This window comes from Rhinolophus ferrumequinum, chromosome 13 (genome assembly GCF_004115265.2).
Source record: "Rhinolophus ferrumequinum isolate MPI-CBG mRhiFer1 chromosome 13, mRhiFer1_v1.p, whole genome shotgun sequence".
Classification (NCBI taxonomy): domain Eukaryota; kingdom Metazoa; phylum Chordata; class Mammalia; order Chiroptera; family Rhinolophidae; genus Rhinolophus; species Rhinolophus ferrumequinum.
The window spans coordinates 33,450,779-33,468,692 of record NC_046296.1 but is presented as its reverse complement, the minus strand read 5'-3'; the positions used below and the strand labels follow the sequence as shown (position 1 = coordinate 33,468,692).

The 17,914-nt window shown below is 33.3% G+C and overlaps 1 protein-coding gene across 1 annotated transcript in view; it reads right to left on the bottom strand.

Moving 5' to 3' along the window:
* The window catches only part of PSME4 (proteasome activator subunit 4), an 86,253-nt gene that overhangs the window by 46,753 nt on the left and 21,586 nt on the right, over positions 1-17,914 (bottom strand). The window contains exons 4-18 of the mRNA XM_033124533.1: positions 14,513-14,557; positions 12,508-12,657; positions 11,210-11,273; positions 10,576-10,650; positions 9,285-9,407; positions 7,059-7,151; positions 6,248-6,513; positions 5,524-5,710; positions 4,677-4,766; positions 3,915-3,979; positions 3,503-3,653; positions 1,762-1,860; positions 1,489-1,558; positions 909-976; positions 57-272 (exon numbers count right to left, since the gene is read on the bottom strand). Of these exons, the coding sequence (XP_032980424.1) occupies positions 57-272; positions 909-976; positions 1,489-1,558; positions 1,762-1,860; positions 3,503-3,653; positions 3,915-3,979; positions 4,677-4,766; positions 5,524-5,710; positions 6,248-6,513; positions 7,059-7,151; positions 9,285-9,407; positions 10,576-10,650; positions 11,210-11,273; positions 12,508-12,657; positions 14,513-14,557 (1,762 nt within the window). The remainder of the gene's footprint in view (positions 1-56; positions 273-908; positions 977-1,488; positions 1,559-1,761; positions 1,861-3,502; positions 3,654-3,914; positions 3,980-4,676; positions 4,767-5,523; positions 5,711-6,247; positions 6,514-7,058; positions 7,152-9,284; positions 9,408-10,575; positions 10,651-11,209; positions 11,274-12,507; positions 12,658-14,512; positions 14,558-17,914) is intronic.

Below are 17,914 nucleotides of genomic sequence, written 5' to 3'. Positions count from 1 at the left end.
CCCTTAGAAAAATAAACCAACATTTCCTTGAATCCTAAATTATTAAAGATGCTTGCCTTGATAGGAAAATATTCAGGAGGCGGCTTGTCAAAGCCACCTGGCACACTGCAGTATTCTGTAGGGTAGATAAGTGTAGTAGAACGAAGAAGGTGATGCAAAAGGTTACAAGACAGAGTGTAACCCTGCTTACAGGTTAAATGTAGGGTTCTTTGCAGAATCTTTACAAGTTGCTCCCTATAAAGAAGCAACTTCTTCCCATCCACTCGAGTAATCTGAAAAGAGGAAGAACCGTTGAAGATAATTTGATTAAAAGATCAAGAATTAGTAATTAATGCAAAGGTTAATATTTAGCCACTTAAGTAGCCTAAAATGATTTCAATTCATTTCAGGGTTTTAATTGTATTCTAACAATTAATTCTTTCAGATCTAAACACATTTTCTGAGTATGGGCTTTCATGTGCTATGCCATGGTAACATCCTTTTCCAAAGAGTATCTCATTCAAAAGACAAAACTTAATTGGGTTTCTCTGTCCTTTTGCTTCCTGAACTAACCCATAAAGGAAAATGAAGTGTGACTGATGATGGCCAAATTGAGAACACAGACAATAAATAAATAAATAAATAAATAAATAAATAAATAAATGCCAAATCTGATATACTTTTCAATTAATGAACTACCGGTATTAGAATCACTCAATTAAAAGTCAAGTAGAGTACTGAATATGAAGTAATCAACAATATCACTCCTTTGATAACAAAAAAACGCACCTGTTTTGCAGATGTATCAGTATCAACAACTTAAGATTTTTCATGTTTTAATGTCAAATTTTTTTTAAAAAAAGAATGAATCCTAAAAGGAAGCTAACATTTTTATAGTAATATTTTCTTATTCCAAAGATTTACAATACCTCAGACAAAAGTTGAAGATTCCATAGTAACTCCTTGTCTAGCTCTTCTTCATTTAATACATCATCATCTAAAAATGGCAAAATAGTATCAGAGGCAAAAAAAAAAAAAAAAAAAAAAAAAAAAAAAAAAAAAAAAAAAAAAAACCTATATATTCAACTAAATGCATTATTTCTAAATATTTATATTTAATGTTCCTAATAGCTGAAAAAGTCTCTTTTAGGGAGATTTTTTAGGGAGATCCTTTGTCATGAAGCTGAAACTCCAGAGGAGGTAGAAACTCAATTTTCAAGCAAATAAACACACCAACCAAGATGTTTGACTCTCCATACATCATAAAATAACATTTCTGACAGCAACCTCTGAATGGTTCTAGTATGTATAAAAATATTAATTTAATAAAGTAAAATTTCTCAGGTCCTGTCAACATGGTGATACCTTACTCTGAGCAATAAACTTAGTAGTAAAATTAAAATACTGCATAGCTCAAAGAATCTGTTTTCATCATCAACAGAGTTCTAGAAACCAAGAAAAGTCTTTTATCTAAAATTGTAAAGACAGAATGATAACCTTATGACTTACTCATTGTAAGCTGAGTGATAACACTGCAGCAGTGGGGAACAAATAGCTTCAAAGATTCCTCTGGGCAGCACTGAAAACATATTTGTATAAATAAGTTTTTTTCAAAGGCACAAATATTTAACAGTCACAAACTACACACTAGCACTATTTTCAGTGGCAAATAAGGGCTGTAAGCAGCTACATGAACTATGAATTTTAAGCATCACAAACATGTGATTGATTCATTAATGCATCAGCCCCCGCCCCCCCCAAAAAAACAAAACCCAAACTCACCTTTACAGCAGCACGGCACATATCTGCCACCATACGGCCAGCTACTCTGGTTTCAAATATGTGTGAAATAGAAAAATTAAAAACCTTCTGAAGGGCCACCTGTTAAGGTATATAAAAAATGAAAATGTCTAATTAGCATTTTAAAGAAAATTAAATATCTTATAAAACATAAAAAAAGAATATGCTCAGACTATACTAAAAGTAACCAACTAGAAAATTTTTTAGCCATCAGAATTCATAAGGATTTTCTTAATAATCTTGCATTTGTATCTACAAACAATCTTTGCACAAGATCCTAACGTGAAAAAAACATTTGAGGCTCAAGATTTCATTTGCTACATAAACACTAAACATAAAATGTGAGCTCTCGAAAGCAAATACAATTTAATTATCTTGTTGGCTAATGCAATATAACAAAGGAAATTTATTGGAATATCTAATATTTATATTTTATCATTTTGACAACTACAAACTATAAACATTTACCTCTAAAAGACTTGAAACAATTTATTTTATAATCAATCAAGTCACAGAATTTTAAATGCTAAATGCAATAATGAGCTCTAGACGTGGATGAATAATGCTGAAAATTATAAACAATTCCTTTCAAAAGATTTTGGTTAAACGAGATATTTATGTTTATTTATACTCACATAACCTTAGTAAATATTTCATGCAGCTATAAGACAGTTTAGCTTTTTAACGAGGATAAACAGTGATTGAACAATGATAATCTCAAATGAGGGAAGAACAAAACAGTGTGGTCTTAAAGACCAGACTATACAAAACGGGTAACAACCAGTATCGAGTGAATGTTGGCAGAATGTCTTAAGGACAAACTATTTCTCATTCACCATACTTTGCCAGATTTTTGTATTTTTAGGACTTAATTTCTATCATATGATGGCATAAACAATTTCCAATACTTTTCTCCCAAATAGTATTTAATTGTAAATTTCAAAAAGAGTCGATTATTGTTATTTGTAGTAACGTTCTATAAAGTTGCTGTGAGCACTTAGTTATCAAATACTAAATTGCTAGCTAACAAAACCACTTTTCCTTGGAGAAATACAGGATTTATGTTCCGACAAGCCTCTGGGTTACATTTCATCAACTGATGAATTCTGTTGTATGCGTTTCTGTTTAAAGACACCTTATTTAATATATATTGATTCATTAACATTGAACTCAAAGTCAATAGCACTATAACTCATGACTGAACAAAGCTTATCTAAAACATGTTATCTTTCTCCGTTAGACACATCACAACTCTTGTACGCTTTGAACACTAAAAAGTGGCCCCCGCTTTTTGGGGCCATTTTAAACAGCAAAATCATCAATAAAAGGCACAAGAATGTGGGAAACCTAGCACTAGATAGACCCAAAAAGGACACTTGTTTACAGTACGAGAGCTGAAACAAGAAGGCAGAGTGTCACCTCACTCGACTTCAGTTGGAAACATGTGCAACTCAGATTTTCCCCCACTTTTATAAGCCTGCACAAAAGCACTGGAAGTAATGATAGGGAATCCAAATAAATTTAATAAGTAGGTGAATTTACAAAGATGGAATTTATGAATAATAAGGATCAACTGTATATTTTTTTCAAATTTTAGTATGGAAATAAAGGATACACTGGCATTCATATATACACTCTTAAAATAATTTGAAGCTCAATTTTTAAAGCATCAAACAAAGCCAAAAGATTGGAATTTAATTTTTTTATAGCAATGCATTCTTACCATAAATATTTCTTTGGAACACTGTGTAAGGATTGTACTAAACGTAGAAGACAGACCTAATTCAACTAAACTCTCCAAGTGAGTCATTTTCTCAGTTTCTGTCTCTTCTCTTGTTTGCTCCAATGTGCTACTTTCTATAAGTGCAAAGCATCTAAATAAAAGAAAGACAGTATAATTTTAGCAACTGAAAGCTGGTTAACATTTTTGATGATGATTAGATAAACACTGTCATGACTATTCAAGTGATAGCTAATTGGTACATAGCTCACAAATCAATTGTCCTTTTGTAACTTCAGAAGCCTCGTCCTTGGGTAGTAGTTAAATACAGGTTGCAATGTGGGGAGAGACTGGGACAGAACATTATTTTTTTTCAATGTCAGCAAAAGGGTGGGTCTGGGGTATACATGCTCACCTGTCCATAAACTGTAAGACAAAGTCCTCAAATTCAGCTGTGGCTGAACAAAGTTCTCGTTCTACCTATAAAATGTTAATGTGGAGATAAATTAGAAATACCCTCTGATTTTTTCCTGTGAACTAACAAAACTCCATTATGGTCTACACAATAGATAGAACGCTACGTTAGAGTATTACATACTTTGAGAAACAGCACCATAATCACGTATCAATTTAGAGTAACTTGACCTATTACTTTCCAGGAACCAAAATAAGAATTAACGTGTTTGATAAAGGCCAAACCAGAAGCTAAGTAGCCATTTATATTATCTACATTTTTCAAAGTTTCAAACTGCTGGTGCGTGTGTAAAGGATTATCTCTCACTATTTGAACATCGAAATGACACAAAAGTCAAATAGTAAACATGCCTGCATTAAAGAAAATAGTTCTGAAAGAACCAGACAGTAATAAAGAAAATTTCTCTTCATTAAATGCCAATCCCCTAAACAGATTTATTTCTAACATAAGATGAAAAAAAAAAATACCACAACCTTTGCTTAACAAAACATTAAAGACAAAATCACTGAAATACACCTCTAGATGTCAAAATAGCAATAATGACACGGTCCTCCATTTATATCATTATAGTCACAAAACAGCAATTTTAACTTGCTAGCACCTACCCAAAGTTGCTTTTAAGCTATCAGCTATTACTATGCATATACAATAAGAATTAGAACTCAGCTAACCAATTTCTTTACAACCAGAAAGCATCCTTACTTCTGTGAGGTCATTTCTTTCGTGTAGTACAGATGAACAGTCTACTAAAGGCACCAGAGTGGAAAATGTTGCTATAAACTGGAATGTAATCTGTGGAAAGATGCAGCAGATTTAACATTAATTACATAATTCTAGTTCAAAAATAAAAGCATGCCATAATCTACAATAAAGTATCCAAATAAATTATCGTCAGGGAAGTCCCACAACAACCTTTCTGGAAATTTTTCATTTAAAATTGAACATAATTTTATTGTTGTCCACAATGAACTAGCTGTTACTTTAGTAATGAGATTATACTACATTTATTTTCACATAGTTATTTTATTAGGTTTAAGCACAAAGTTCCCTAACTTTTTGTCACAGAGTTACTTTGCCTCTCACCTAAAAATGTAACATAACTAAAGGTGACTAGTAAATGCTAATATGCAGAAGCTAGAGACCGGGGAAGACGGAAGGTGAGCAACGTCGTCAGAGTAGGATCTGACATTTTCCACCCAGTCACTTCGATCGTGTCCCTCTCCCTCGACCCCCCATCACCAGTGTAGGTGAAGGGAAGAGCAAGTGATCAGATGCCAGGATTTAATGTCTCTGCTTAAGAAAAACAGTAAATACAGAATGAGCTTTATAACATCAAATGACCATTAAATGCATACAGTTTTGTGGCAAGTGACTTATGAAGGAAGATGTTATATAGATCAACTAGCCGTCCACAGATCTAAACTTGGGCATCTACACTGAATTATTTTACACTGAATTATGTCCTAAAAAGTATTTAAAGAAAAATTCACAAGAGACCTATTCCCACAATGATAGCTTAGATACAAACCAGAATCCTCAGTGTGCTCACCATGCATTTACTGAAGTCATTTGGGTCCACCCCAGGCAACGCTCTCATCAGCAGAGGTAGCATGTGTGTCGGACCTTCAGGAAACCATCGGCCCCCTGATACCAAACTGCGGGCCACTCCAATCACACAACTTAAAGTAGCTGTGAGCTGGTGAGGTTCTGTTAAAGTCTCTAGTGCAGGATATGTTCTACAGTTTGAAAACAGAATTTTAAAATAAATTTCCATGATAAACATATAATACAGTAAATACACTAAATTCATAAAGTATACTTTGGTTTAAAGGTTTGTAGCTAGCAGAATATTTTGAGTGAATATTTGCTCTCAAAGTTAACAGAATTATACAAATAAAGGAAAGGTATAAGTTTCCCCAACCCCCTGCATTTCATAACCTTTCTCCATGCAAATTCCACAGTGAAAAAGAACATAAACTGGTAGATTTTTGCATTATACCAACCATCTTAATCCTCTTTCACATGCTAATAGTATTGCATCTAATCTAATGGCGATTATTAGAATTTAGGAATAACAAATTACAACTACTCCTCTCTATCCCTTTTACAGAAATACCATCTTACTGAAACGCTGAAATTTCTATTTTCTACTTTTAAGAAGATAGCAAAACAGAAGTCACAGAAACCAAAGCAGAATAGAAAAGTAGAAGAGAAAACCAGAATAACTGTAGCCAGGCCTGAGGCTTTAACAAAACATGTAAAGCTACACTTACCTTTCAAGTACAGGGGGTATTACTAACTCAGGTCTCATGAGTGCAAGATTCTGAAGAGCCTGGGCTGCTTCTAAACTACCAGTTTTGCTAAACATAGCCAAGAGGACAGGTTGAATAATACATTGTACAAAGTCTGTAACATCTTGATCAGTAAGCTTATGGCTATCAGGCACAGGAGTTAACCAAGAAGGTTTCTTGTATCTTTCACGATGCAATCTTCTAACAACACTGTTTGGCAACCGCTGAAGTAGTTTCATTAACTTGTTCTGGGGACACAGAAGCAAAAAGTCCTAGGTAGGTTCTATTTCCCACATAGGTATTCATGGCTCCTCTGTACCCTCCCAAGAAAAGATTTTTAAAAGAGCTCTTATAATCTTATTACAAAGACTTGTATGGTATATCTTGATTGAATAAATACTCTTACCAATTAACTATTGATAATAATCAATACAAATGTGTCTCAAATTTCAGTTTTAACATCTTGCACCATATAATCTTGTATCACATGAAGTCATTTAAAAAACAAAAATACTGACACAATAAAACTAAAAACATTATTCCATGCTTTGGTGGCATTTTTGTTACCATTCTGTTACCAGAATGTGGTATTTTGTCACCAGTTACCATACCAGTACTACCTTAATTTGTTTTTATATGATTTATGAACACAGTTAATTTGAACTTAATCACTTACACATAGCCGAAGCTTATTTGAGGGACAGAAAATGTATTACATGTAACCCAATAGACAATAGTGATTTGTGACAGTATCTTTAAAAATTCCAAACCCTAGACTGAAAAACAGACTCACCAGCCACCGACCATTATTTGAAGGATGGTAAAAAGATGTGATGCTGTTAAACAAACCAGCCAAATGTTTTTGCACTAGCTTACTTGGTCCACCCTGTTTAGATAAAAAGAGTAAAAATATCAGTACCCACATTAAACTGTAAAATCGCAGGGATTAACAGGCCTAAGCTTATATATAAATCTCTAATTTGTCTCCTGTTCATTCCACTGACAAAAATCAATTCTACCTCTAAATAGGAGTAAATAACATTTTCCAATGAACTTCACACAAATCAATTCAAAACACTGTATTAAAAATAAGGGCAACTCACTGAACCCAAATTAGAAAACTGAAAAGGTATTTCTCACAATTTAGGATAACAGGATCTTTTACTCTTATGCAATCAAATAACTTTTGTCACTAAAATTATCATTTAAAATAATCAAGAGTGGTAACATCAAGCATAAAAAACATTCCTCAAATGAGTCAAGAACTGAATTTCTCATTGCAGCACATGCAGAAGTTAAGATTTACACAAATGCATAAAATATTTTATTATTACTTCTAAATGTTTCAAACAATTAAACTAAATCAAAATGTGTGTGGCTACATTTTGACTCAAAAGAAAAAAAAATTTCTTAATCTAGTGCCAAAACAAACACAAAACAACCAAACAACAACATAACCTGGGGGGGCAGTGAGGGAATAGGCAAGCATTCATCTTATCAAGTAGAGCAGCCCTGGGAAAAAAGACTATCTAAAACTTGACCTCAAAACCTCCTGTCTCAAGATGATCTTCTGTCAGTAAACAACACAATCTTAAGATAGAACGTTTTCCTACTGAAATGAAATCCACGTTTATATTTCCCAATCTAGAACAGGGCAACCACTAAAGAGACCATAATTAATTCCAAAGCAAAATACCAACAAAATTTTCAAAATTCTAACATAACATTTAGCATTGCTGATTTCTAAATAAATTCAAAATTCATATTAAACACAAAATGACGCTGCCAATGAGAACAACTGTGTGAGAAAGAACTGCAACATTACCTAAAATAAGGCTGATACTAATCACGAATTCTATGGCTCCTAAAAAAATGAATTCCAACTTATTGCTTATGTAAAATAGTAAACATCCAAGAGTTTTTGTTCTTATGGCACATCAGAAAGAAAATGGGATTTCCACTGTTTAATAATGAAACAGCAAAAACAGGGCAGCTTGAATTTCCTTTTTCTCTTTTAATCTTAAAATAAAATTTAACAGCTATACCTCTCCCAACCATTCTGACCTTTTCACAGAAACAACCAGTACAAAACAATCAACTAAAAAACAACATAATCTAGGAGGAAATACCAAACAGAATAATTATTAAAGGAGACAGCTGTAGAAGAAATATGAATGACAATATAGAAAATTATAGTAAAAAGTTGTTCTATATTCTTTTGTTTTTTAAACTGTTAAGAAAAAGTTTGTGGGTTTATTATACCATGAGGTTCTATATTCTAATTTAAAAAATAATGTTGAAATCCAAGCATGTGGATATATTTTTACTTTTCCTCAATGCTGTCAGTAAAATAATCCTTCAGACTTTTCCTTTCACTAAGATTGTTAATAAACTTTGCATTCAGAGCAATGTTTCATGTGAACATTGATACTAAATGCATTAATACTGATCATATGTAGAACCATGAATTCTAATCCCACCTTTTATCACTCTCAATTTGGCTAAGTCTTTTTGTTTAATATAAGTTTTATTGGGAAATATTGGGGGACAGTGTGTTTCTCAAGGGCCCATCAGCTCCAAGTCGTTGTCCTTCAATCTAGCTGTGGAAGCCGCAGCTCAGCTCCAAGTCCCGTCGCTGTTTTCAATCTTTAGCTGCAGGGAGCGCAGCCCATCATGCCATGTGGGAACCGGCAACCCCGTTGTTGAGAGCTTGCGCTCCAACCAACTGAGCCATCCGGCCGCCTCAGCTAAGTCTTTTAATCTATAAGTCTGGTTCCTGGTCTATAAAACTTACATTCTGAATCTCTCAAAACTCTATAAACTTTTGACTCTACTTTTAAGGTGCACTGGTTATGGACAGTTGTAAGTGGTACATTATGAGTACAATTCTGAGGCTAATCATATCCAAGAACCAAGTGACCAACTCAGCCACTAATACAGACTTGTGTGACTATACAGAATTTTTGTATGGTTAACATAAAATTAAATGAACTACATATAAAGCAAATATATTACAAACCATCATGGCAGTGATCCATATTACAGCATGTCCTATATCATAAGCATTTGTTAAAAATCTTGGGACTAAAACTTGACTGCTTCCCACTGGGAGGTTCAAGCTTCTCAGAATTCTTGTAAATATCTTTAAAAAGAAAAAAAAGAATTAAGAATACCTATTTACAGATATCAAGTAACTCTTCCCTTAAATAACTTAAGTGTTAGATACTAGTATTATTGGATGTATTTGATCAGTTTTGAAGCAAATTATAGACTGCTTAGTAATCTGCTTTATTCTTTGAAAATTATATACAAATATCTATAAAAATTTAAAAATGATACTCTGAGGTGACAGGCATGTGGATACGAAGCAACTGTATCCATATAACCATAAATGGACAAATGAGATACAGTTAAACGTAAAAAGGCAAAACGTACATAACTGCAGTTAAATGTGAAATATTTTGACTCCTATCTCTAAATATACAAAAAAATTATTCTCCTATATTCTTATTCCATGCCAAGGATGCACAAAATGGAAATATCTTCTGGCAGATTCCTTTCCCTCTCTAACTTTTAACATTGGCTTGATTTTTCCCCCTAAGAATTTGTATTTTAATGTCATTTAATAATCACATTTTAATACAATTAAATTTATATTTTAAATCTCTCATTACTAACAGATAGGGGGCCCAAGGGTGGAGAAAAATTACTTCTTAGTTTCCACTGGCCAGCAACACCAAAATACAGCACAAACAAAGGCAAACAGAGCATTTGCCTTTGCTGGTCCCTAGCCCTGCTCTACCATCACCACAGGCTTCACAATCAACTGGATGCCTTACGCCAGGCCTCTGGAGGCTCTATCGGTGATTCTACTGCAGATAAAACAATACAGAAAATGCAATGTTAAGAACACTGAACCTAGAGACACTCTAGCTTTATTTACTCTAGGAAAATATATGTGATCTAAAAAGTGGAGAACACACTAGAATAGCAATCAAACACAATACACAAAATTCACTGGAAGGTAAAAAAGTATGACTCCCTGAATAACATACTTAGCACTTTCTAAATTACTCATCCTGAAACTTATAGTTCATGCCCTGCATAGGTAAGACAAAAATCACACATTTTTGATATCTCAATATGATCCAATTACTTTTGAAAATAAAGGATCCACCCTGTAAATTATGTTTTTATTAATGCTAAAAATATATTTTAAGTGGTGCTAGGAATTAGCATATAAAACACACTTCTTAAACACATAAAAGTGATGTCAGTGCTATTGTATATATCCAAATGTTCTTAATTACCTTTGGTACATACGGATCCCAATCTATGTACCCTATATTATCTGTAGCCAATCGAGCAAAGAGATTTACTAGTTGCTGAAAGTAAACAGAACAAGACAGTTAATATATTTGTTTTTAATGTCATACATAGTCACACTTCTTACTCATTTATTATTTTCAGCAATCCTTATTAGCATACCTTAACAGAAGGTTTATAACTCAGTTTTTAAAAATCTCCAAATTTAAATTCTGATTATTGTCACCCATTTAAAAAATCAATTACAGATAGAATGTTTATAAAAAGGGAAATGACAAAGCATCATCCACAGTGCAAACAGAAAAAGCAATTTCAATCCAATAAACACATAGAAAACATCTACTATGGGTCCAGTAACATGCTAGTGAGGGCACAAAAGGAAACAAACAACAGGGCCTTATATAGTTCATGCATTTCACATTACATGCGTATACTTCTACATACTGACAAAACCAAAATCAAGAAATGTCTACTTCTGTTGGAATACAACAAATAAAATTTAGAAAACAGATTACAACACTGCTAATAGCCAACTCTAGGAAATGAAGTTCCTTATCAAATGATTTCACGTATTTATTTTCAAAATAAAAAGTATAGGAGGAAAAATGGGATACTCACCCCCTCCCACTGTGGGAGATTTTGCACTGAAACCCAAAGGCCAATTAATTCATCAAACCAAAGTCTGAAGAAGAAAAACATAACAACTTATCAATAGCAAGTGACTTATAGAACGTGGTTCAAAGCCAGGTGTCCTTTGTATTTTTTAATCTATTATTCCTACTGATAACTAGACAACGTAGAAAAAATAATACTGAAAGTTACAAAGTTAATGCAACAAAGGACTGTTTTTGTCTGAATATTCCAACTTGTTTATGTTAAAAAGACTAATCTCATACAACTTTTTCTTCATTATTAAGTACTAAGTGTCCACCCCCACCTAATACTGTTTACAAGTTTCTCCTTCCTCTCCCTCCTGTCTCATTTGGTAATGTGTTCATGTTACTACCTGTTCTTGCAACTCTCCCTTACTTTCTAGTCTTTAATAAGCCAATTAGTAAGTACATCATTAACTAGCACTGTAGGGAATGTTCCACAAAAGCAAGGAGCCACAACGTGTTAGGTGCAATTATAGTGGGGGAAATTATCTCAAATTAAAGAAATAGAAAATGTAGGGGCAAGAAATGGTTTGAATATTAATGAACTTTAAAAAAATGTCAAAGAAATTAAGTTTTTAGAATTTCTGAATTAAAATGAAATTTTCATAAATATACAGCAATATACAAAATTTCTGACGACAGAAATAAAAGATTTGACATCTCACTACAGAAAACATGAGGGGGGAATGGATTAAGCATGAATTCATAACGTGGTCATAATTACTATTATCCTTCCAGGCTTTTTTCATACCTTTTTCCTTTTTTATAAAAGTACCGTCCAAATATTTTTCATTCTAGGGTTTACTATATATCTACAATTATTTAGAAAAAAATAGTTCTTAAAAATGGTGCAAGGACAAGAATAAGTTAAAAAACAAAATTATGAGAGACCCAAGAAAAATTAACACATGAGGATTAAAACCAAATTTTAGGAAAACACTCTTCCTTTTCTCTTAAACTCTATGCAATTTAACGTTTCTATCACTGCCAATGTATTGATATTTTCCACTCCTTTTTGCATTTATTATTCTTTCTCTCGATTTCTGAAATTAAAGTCCTCATCTCATTTGGCTTGACATACAAGCATTATTCTATTTACAATCTTACATTTAAGTATTTTAGCCTTCATACACTTCAAATATAATAAACATAATGGTTGAGTTAGTAAATTTTTTTTACTTAATATTACTTTACTAGCTTGCCTATGTATCTGTATTTCCTGCTGTATTCTAGAATTCATCAACATACGTATATACTTACTTATAACCTTTATGATGAAGCTCTGGAGGAAGGGAGGTAGGAAGAAATATTTCAAAATAAGTGATAGCCTTTTGCATTGTTACATCAAAAGGGCACATCAAAGGCCGCCATTCTTCTAGCATCTCAGCTGTCGCGTCTGCTGGAAAGTATCTAATAAAAAAGAAGGTTTCATGTATCTGATCAGTGGCTATAAGCTCTACATCACCAATATATGATTGACAAAAAAGGGCGAAGAGGGGAAAGGATTTCGTAAAATACATCACAGATTACAAATGTCAAATTAGCCTAGAAGAAACACACATTTTTACAATTACATATTCTGACACACTTAGGATAAGGTAAATTTTCTTCTTGTCTATGGGACTTAGAAAAATGCTATAAAGTTGTAAAACTCAGATAAAATACAAAGTCACTCAGATTACCTACAAACTTAAACATGGTTGATGCAATTTTCCTTCTTGTGCGCTATGTAATAGCAACAGAAAAAAATCGTGTCATAGAGAATCCAGTCTATGTAAGAAATAAACAATCAGTGAAGAGAAAGAGATCAATCTCTAGGTACCTTTGGAAAACCCATTTACCCTCTTCACTGGACCACCAAGTCCTCCTGTACACAAGAGAGGACTGACTGCACTAGAGGATCTGACCCCATAGGCTCTAACATTCTACAATTGCTATGAAATGGGCAGGAGCATTCCTGGGGTAGAGAAGATTTACAAAATTAAAATCTGAAATGTGCACACACACACACAAATCAAAGGTCAATGTACAACTTACCAAATTAAGGGGTTTAAAATAACAAAAGCATACGAAAAATTCTGCTTTGGGTATAGCCAAAAAGCTAGGCAACTCTTTCAAATACAGTTTTGGGTTTGGCCTACACATTGTATTATTGATCCTATTATATCTTTATACATCTGAGTGATTGGAATCACACTTCATTCCTTTCTGTGAAAACTAAAATTACATTTCTGGGAACATTTCCGCTGAGCTCATCACACATTTATGTGCTGCTCGGTTGCACTGTGCCACAGGTTAGAAGGTCTTTTTAAAGAAGCAGGGCATATTCCACCATCAAAACTCTCGTGCATCAAGTCCCCTTCCTAGTACTTCAGAGCCAACTATTAGCCTAGTGATTCAAAATAAAAGCTTAGGTGTTCCATGAATTACCAAACAACCTAAAACCCAGTAGGTACCTCAGTGATGAACAAGTTTCCAGTGAGCAAACACAGCCCAAGAGAGTAACTGCCTAGTACAAAATGACACTGCTCCTTGGTGGCTTGACTCAACTTACACCTTAAGACTCTTAAAAAGGAAGACATTTTATATCCTGAAAATACATTTGCCCATGACTGAGTAGTGCAGTAGGTCAGCAACAAACACCTGATTTATAAAATAACTATAACTCATATTATAAGCATATGATAAACATAGGGAACTTCCACTCAAAAGAATTCCCTGCATCCATAGCAGGACAAGTAGTCTTAGAACAGCCTGATAAACATGAATGAGACAGTTCAAGTCCAAAGAGCTTAACTTTAATTAATCAAAACTAAGTTCTACGCATATTCATCTTTAAACATCAGAATGGGATATTTCGAGTCAAGTATTCTAATAAAAGAGAACATACTAGAAAAACAATGTATGGGTCACCTTCCTGTTATTACTCATATTTTAATGCAACATACTTACAATGCTCATTCTGGAAAGTATTTTTGATCTAAGTGACAATACTTTCAAATAACCTTTCAAATAAAGATGATTATACATAAATTATGGCATTCTTACTTTATAAAGGGTGACTGACACCCACACCACTTAAAAATTTCTCAATTTATGAACGAAATCTGAAAAATTCACTTCAACATTTGGCAATAATACGTTGTGCCCCGTGACTAACATCACAACATCAGAATCTATACCTTTAACTTCCTCTTCAAAGCATACTAAAGATGGGGGAGCGCCCACAAAAACAAGAAGCTTTATAAATTGAGAAGCTACTTACGGTCGGCAGCTTTTCACGAGTGTTTTGAGAACATTTTCGACAGAACTGGAGGAGAAAAAAGCCATTTGATAAATTAGGGTGGTACATTTTAAGAACACATCTAATTTAATTAGTAAATATCTCCAAAATCTGTTCATAAATTTAGGTATTACCTGTGCACATGCAATAGCTAATTTTTTTCCTTCACACAGACAGAACTGTAAGGATTAACTACCTAAACTCTATAATCTACTCTTTCCTTTGCCCTCACTTTGCTCATTCTCTGCTGTGACCTAAAGGGAAGAAAACTAGGAAAAGAAGAAATCATTTTCAATCTTTACAAAGTAGGCAGCAATGACCCTACTTATCAATACATCAAAATATATGTTCAGTGGCTTAACACTTCGAATACTAATTTTAAGTTTTTATTAAAGTGCTTTTACATAAAAACAAAAACCAGACAAAATTTGGTGTTTCTATGAGCAACTGCCAAAAACTAGTTTTCTGTAACCGATGAGAGTTCTACAATCCTCCAAGGTACTTTATTGCCAGCAACAATTATCAAAAAAAAAAAAAAAGCAACAGCCATCTTTTTGACCAGCTATTGTAAAGGTTAGTTGAGTAACATTAAAAGCTATAACCTATTTTCCAACTTGTAGGTGGCTCAAGTGAATATGAAAAACAACAAATATTTGTCTATAAATTGATAATAAACAACTGGTTTAATGAAAGGCCAACATGTACTGGTTTAAACACACATAATCAGAATGGAATATTTAAAATATTAACTAGACCATAGTAAAAGGAGGTCAAATGCAAATAAATAAAACAAAGGGGCATTAGGTAATTTTGAACTGGAGTTTCAAATTAATGTGTGGCTACTTACAGAATGATATGTACAAGTAAAAATAAAGCAAGTCCCCAAATCTCAAGAAAAGAAAATTATGGGGGAAAGGGGTAACTTTCAGGCAGTGCTTCCATCTGATACTTTTTCATTAAGCTTTTTGAAATTCTTAAGCCCAGAAGTCTATCCAATTTCTCTTAAAGCTAAAGAACTAATCTTCAAAGAAATTCCAAGGAATAACACAAACCAAGTAATCAATGTATTATATAACCAACAGAGGAAAACTACAATTTTATTACTTGAAGCAACAGAAATCCTCTCTAATTTCAAAACTACTCAGAAAACAATTAACTGAAGAGGAAACTGGGCTACAACTCATGAGATAATTCAAAAATAAAAAAGACGACCATATGGCCAGAAAGCCATCATGGAGCATTTTCTCTGATTGTATCAGAGAGTCTACCTTCTCTCATAAAACAGTTACGCAGTTCAGAAACACAGATTTTAGTTTAGAGAACATCTAAGTTTGCCTAGTAAAAACAAAAAAACAAACTTCTCTCCAACTATGATTAAAACTCCTTGAAGACCATGACTATACTATTTTTTACTTCTGGGCATTGTTCAAGTGTTTATAACAAGGCTATGCACTTATTTATTTACTTACGATGCTCAATAAACATTTTCTGTTAAGGCAATAAAGAGCACAGATCTTCGGATCTTTTAGTTTGGACTGAAGAACCCCATTTAGAAACAAATGACAGAATTAATAGGCAAGGTTTAAAGAGCCATCTAATTCCAAACTAAATAACAGATCAACCTAAAGATTTTAAAAAGATAATTCTAAAATGGTAATCTTTCTGTCGAAGGATACCAGTACAAGTAGATCTATAATTCTACCATTCCTAAAGTTTGTGTTCATATTAACTTTTCATTTATTTTGCTGTTCCTGTGGTAACTCATTTGAGAGCATAACACAGAAAACCTATTTTCACTGGTAACTATTCTATTCTACCAATAAACTTCTCTATGTCAAAAATGGTTCTAGAAAGTAAGTCATAAAAAAGGCTACATAGTTAGGTTTTCTACAGTTCCCTTCGCTCTTCAAAATAGATTAATTATAATACTTGATAGCTGTCACTTCACTCATAAGAGGAATAGGTATGTGGGAATATGACTTAGTTCATCCAAATAAAGTCAATTTCAACCCCTCCTTATATATAAGGACTGTAGCCATTGGATTTATGCTCTATCCAGAAAAGGGTACAATCTCTCTAACCTGTGATATCTGTATAGTGACCTTTTGTGATTCTTGTAATCTCTCAAGATGAAGGGAACAATGTTTCTGTTTAAAAATAAAATAAAAGGTTAAGGCTAGATGCTACTAGACTCTATTTCACTAATTTTCAGAGGGAGTGAATAATCACTACATAAAAGTTTCCAATTGTTGGAAATTTATAACACTAAAGTGATAACAAATCAAAACAGTTTTTTTTAATTACAAGGGATCTACACAGGGACTAAGCTTTGGGTGGGTTTTCTCATACCCTATTTCTTCTTAATAAAGGCACGTTAAGTTGAGAAGAAAGCCACAGTATATCATGTAATGGTTCACAGCTTGGGCTCAGAGTCAGACAGACTTGAATTTGAATATTAGTTCTGCTGCTTACTAGTAGTGCAAGTAGTATAGCCCCAGTTTTTCAATTTATGTCAGAGCAATAATATCTACCTCTCAGAAGGCTGTTATAAAAATTAAGTGAGAGAAGGTAAAGCAATTAACTGACCCAAAATTAAGCACAATAAATGTTAACTACAATTATTTCATACTTAGCCAAAATAAATTATATTTTAAGAACTAAATTTTTTTGTGCTCATTTTTCATTTTGTTTTTATATTTTACTCCTGCCTCACGGTAGCTATTAATTTATGATTTAGAAATCACATCAAAATAGGAAATTCCTCCCCCAACTGCCACCCTACTTATTAAGGCAGAAAGTAAGTTCTTGTCCTAGTTCTTGAGCTCTTGTCCTAGATTTAACAAATGACTCTGTGTGTCAGTTTTCCTCTCTGGACTGCAATTACCTTATGATGACATTCTTTATGATTTCGCTATGATGACATTAATAAAGCAAATGCCAAATATGGAGCAGAGAGGCCTTCGCCTCCAATTCCTCCAGTTACTGAGATAGTAGACTTAGATAAACCTGGAGGGTTATGCTTCCTACCTGCTCGATCAGGCCTAACTATCAGGCCAGTAGTCACTTCTAATCCAAAGAAATGTACAGCAAATGATATATCCCACATGAGGGTTGTGTGGACTGCTCACAGCCAGAAGTACTTTCACAGCTTTACTTGACAATTCTTCAACTAAAATTTATCTTCAGAACAGTCATACAGACTTTTTCATAAATGAACTGGGAAACTGTAACATTGGTATATTCTATATACTACATCTGCATTCACCTCCTTATAATTTAATGGGAATTGCTTATACAGTATTTTCTTTTCTTAATGTACTTAAGACTACATCTAAAAGAAGTCAAATTTACCTGCTTTCTCTAAATCTAAACAAATCAACCATC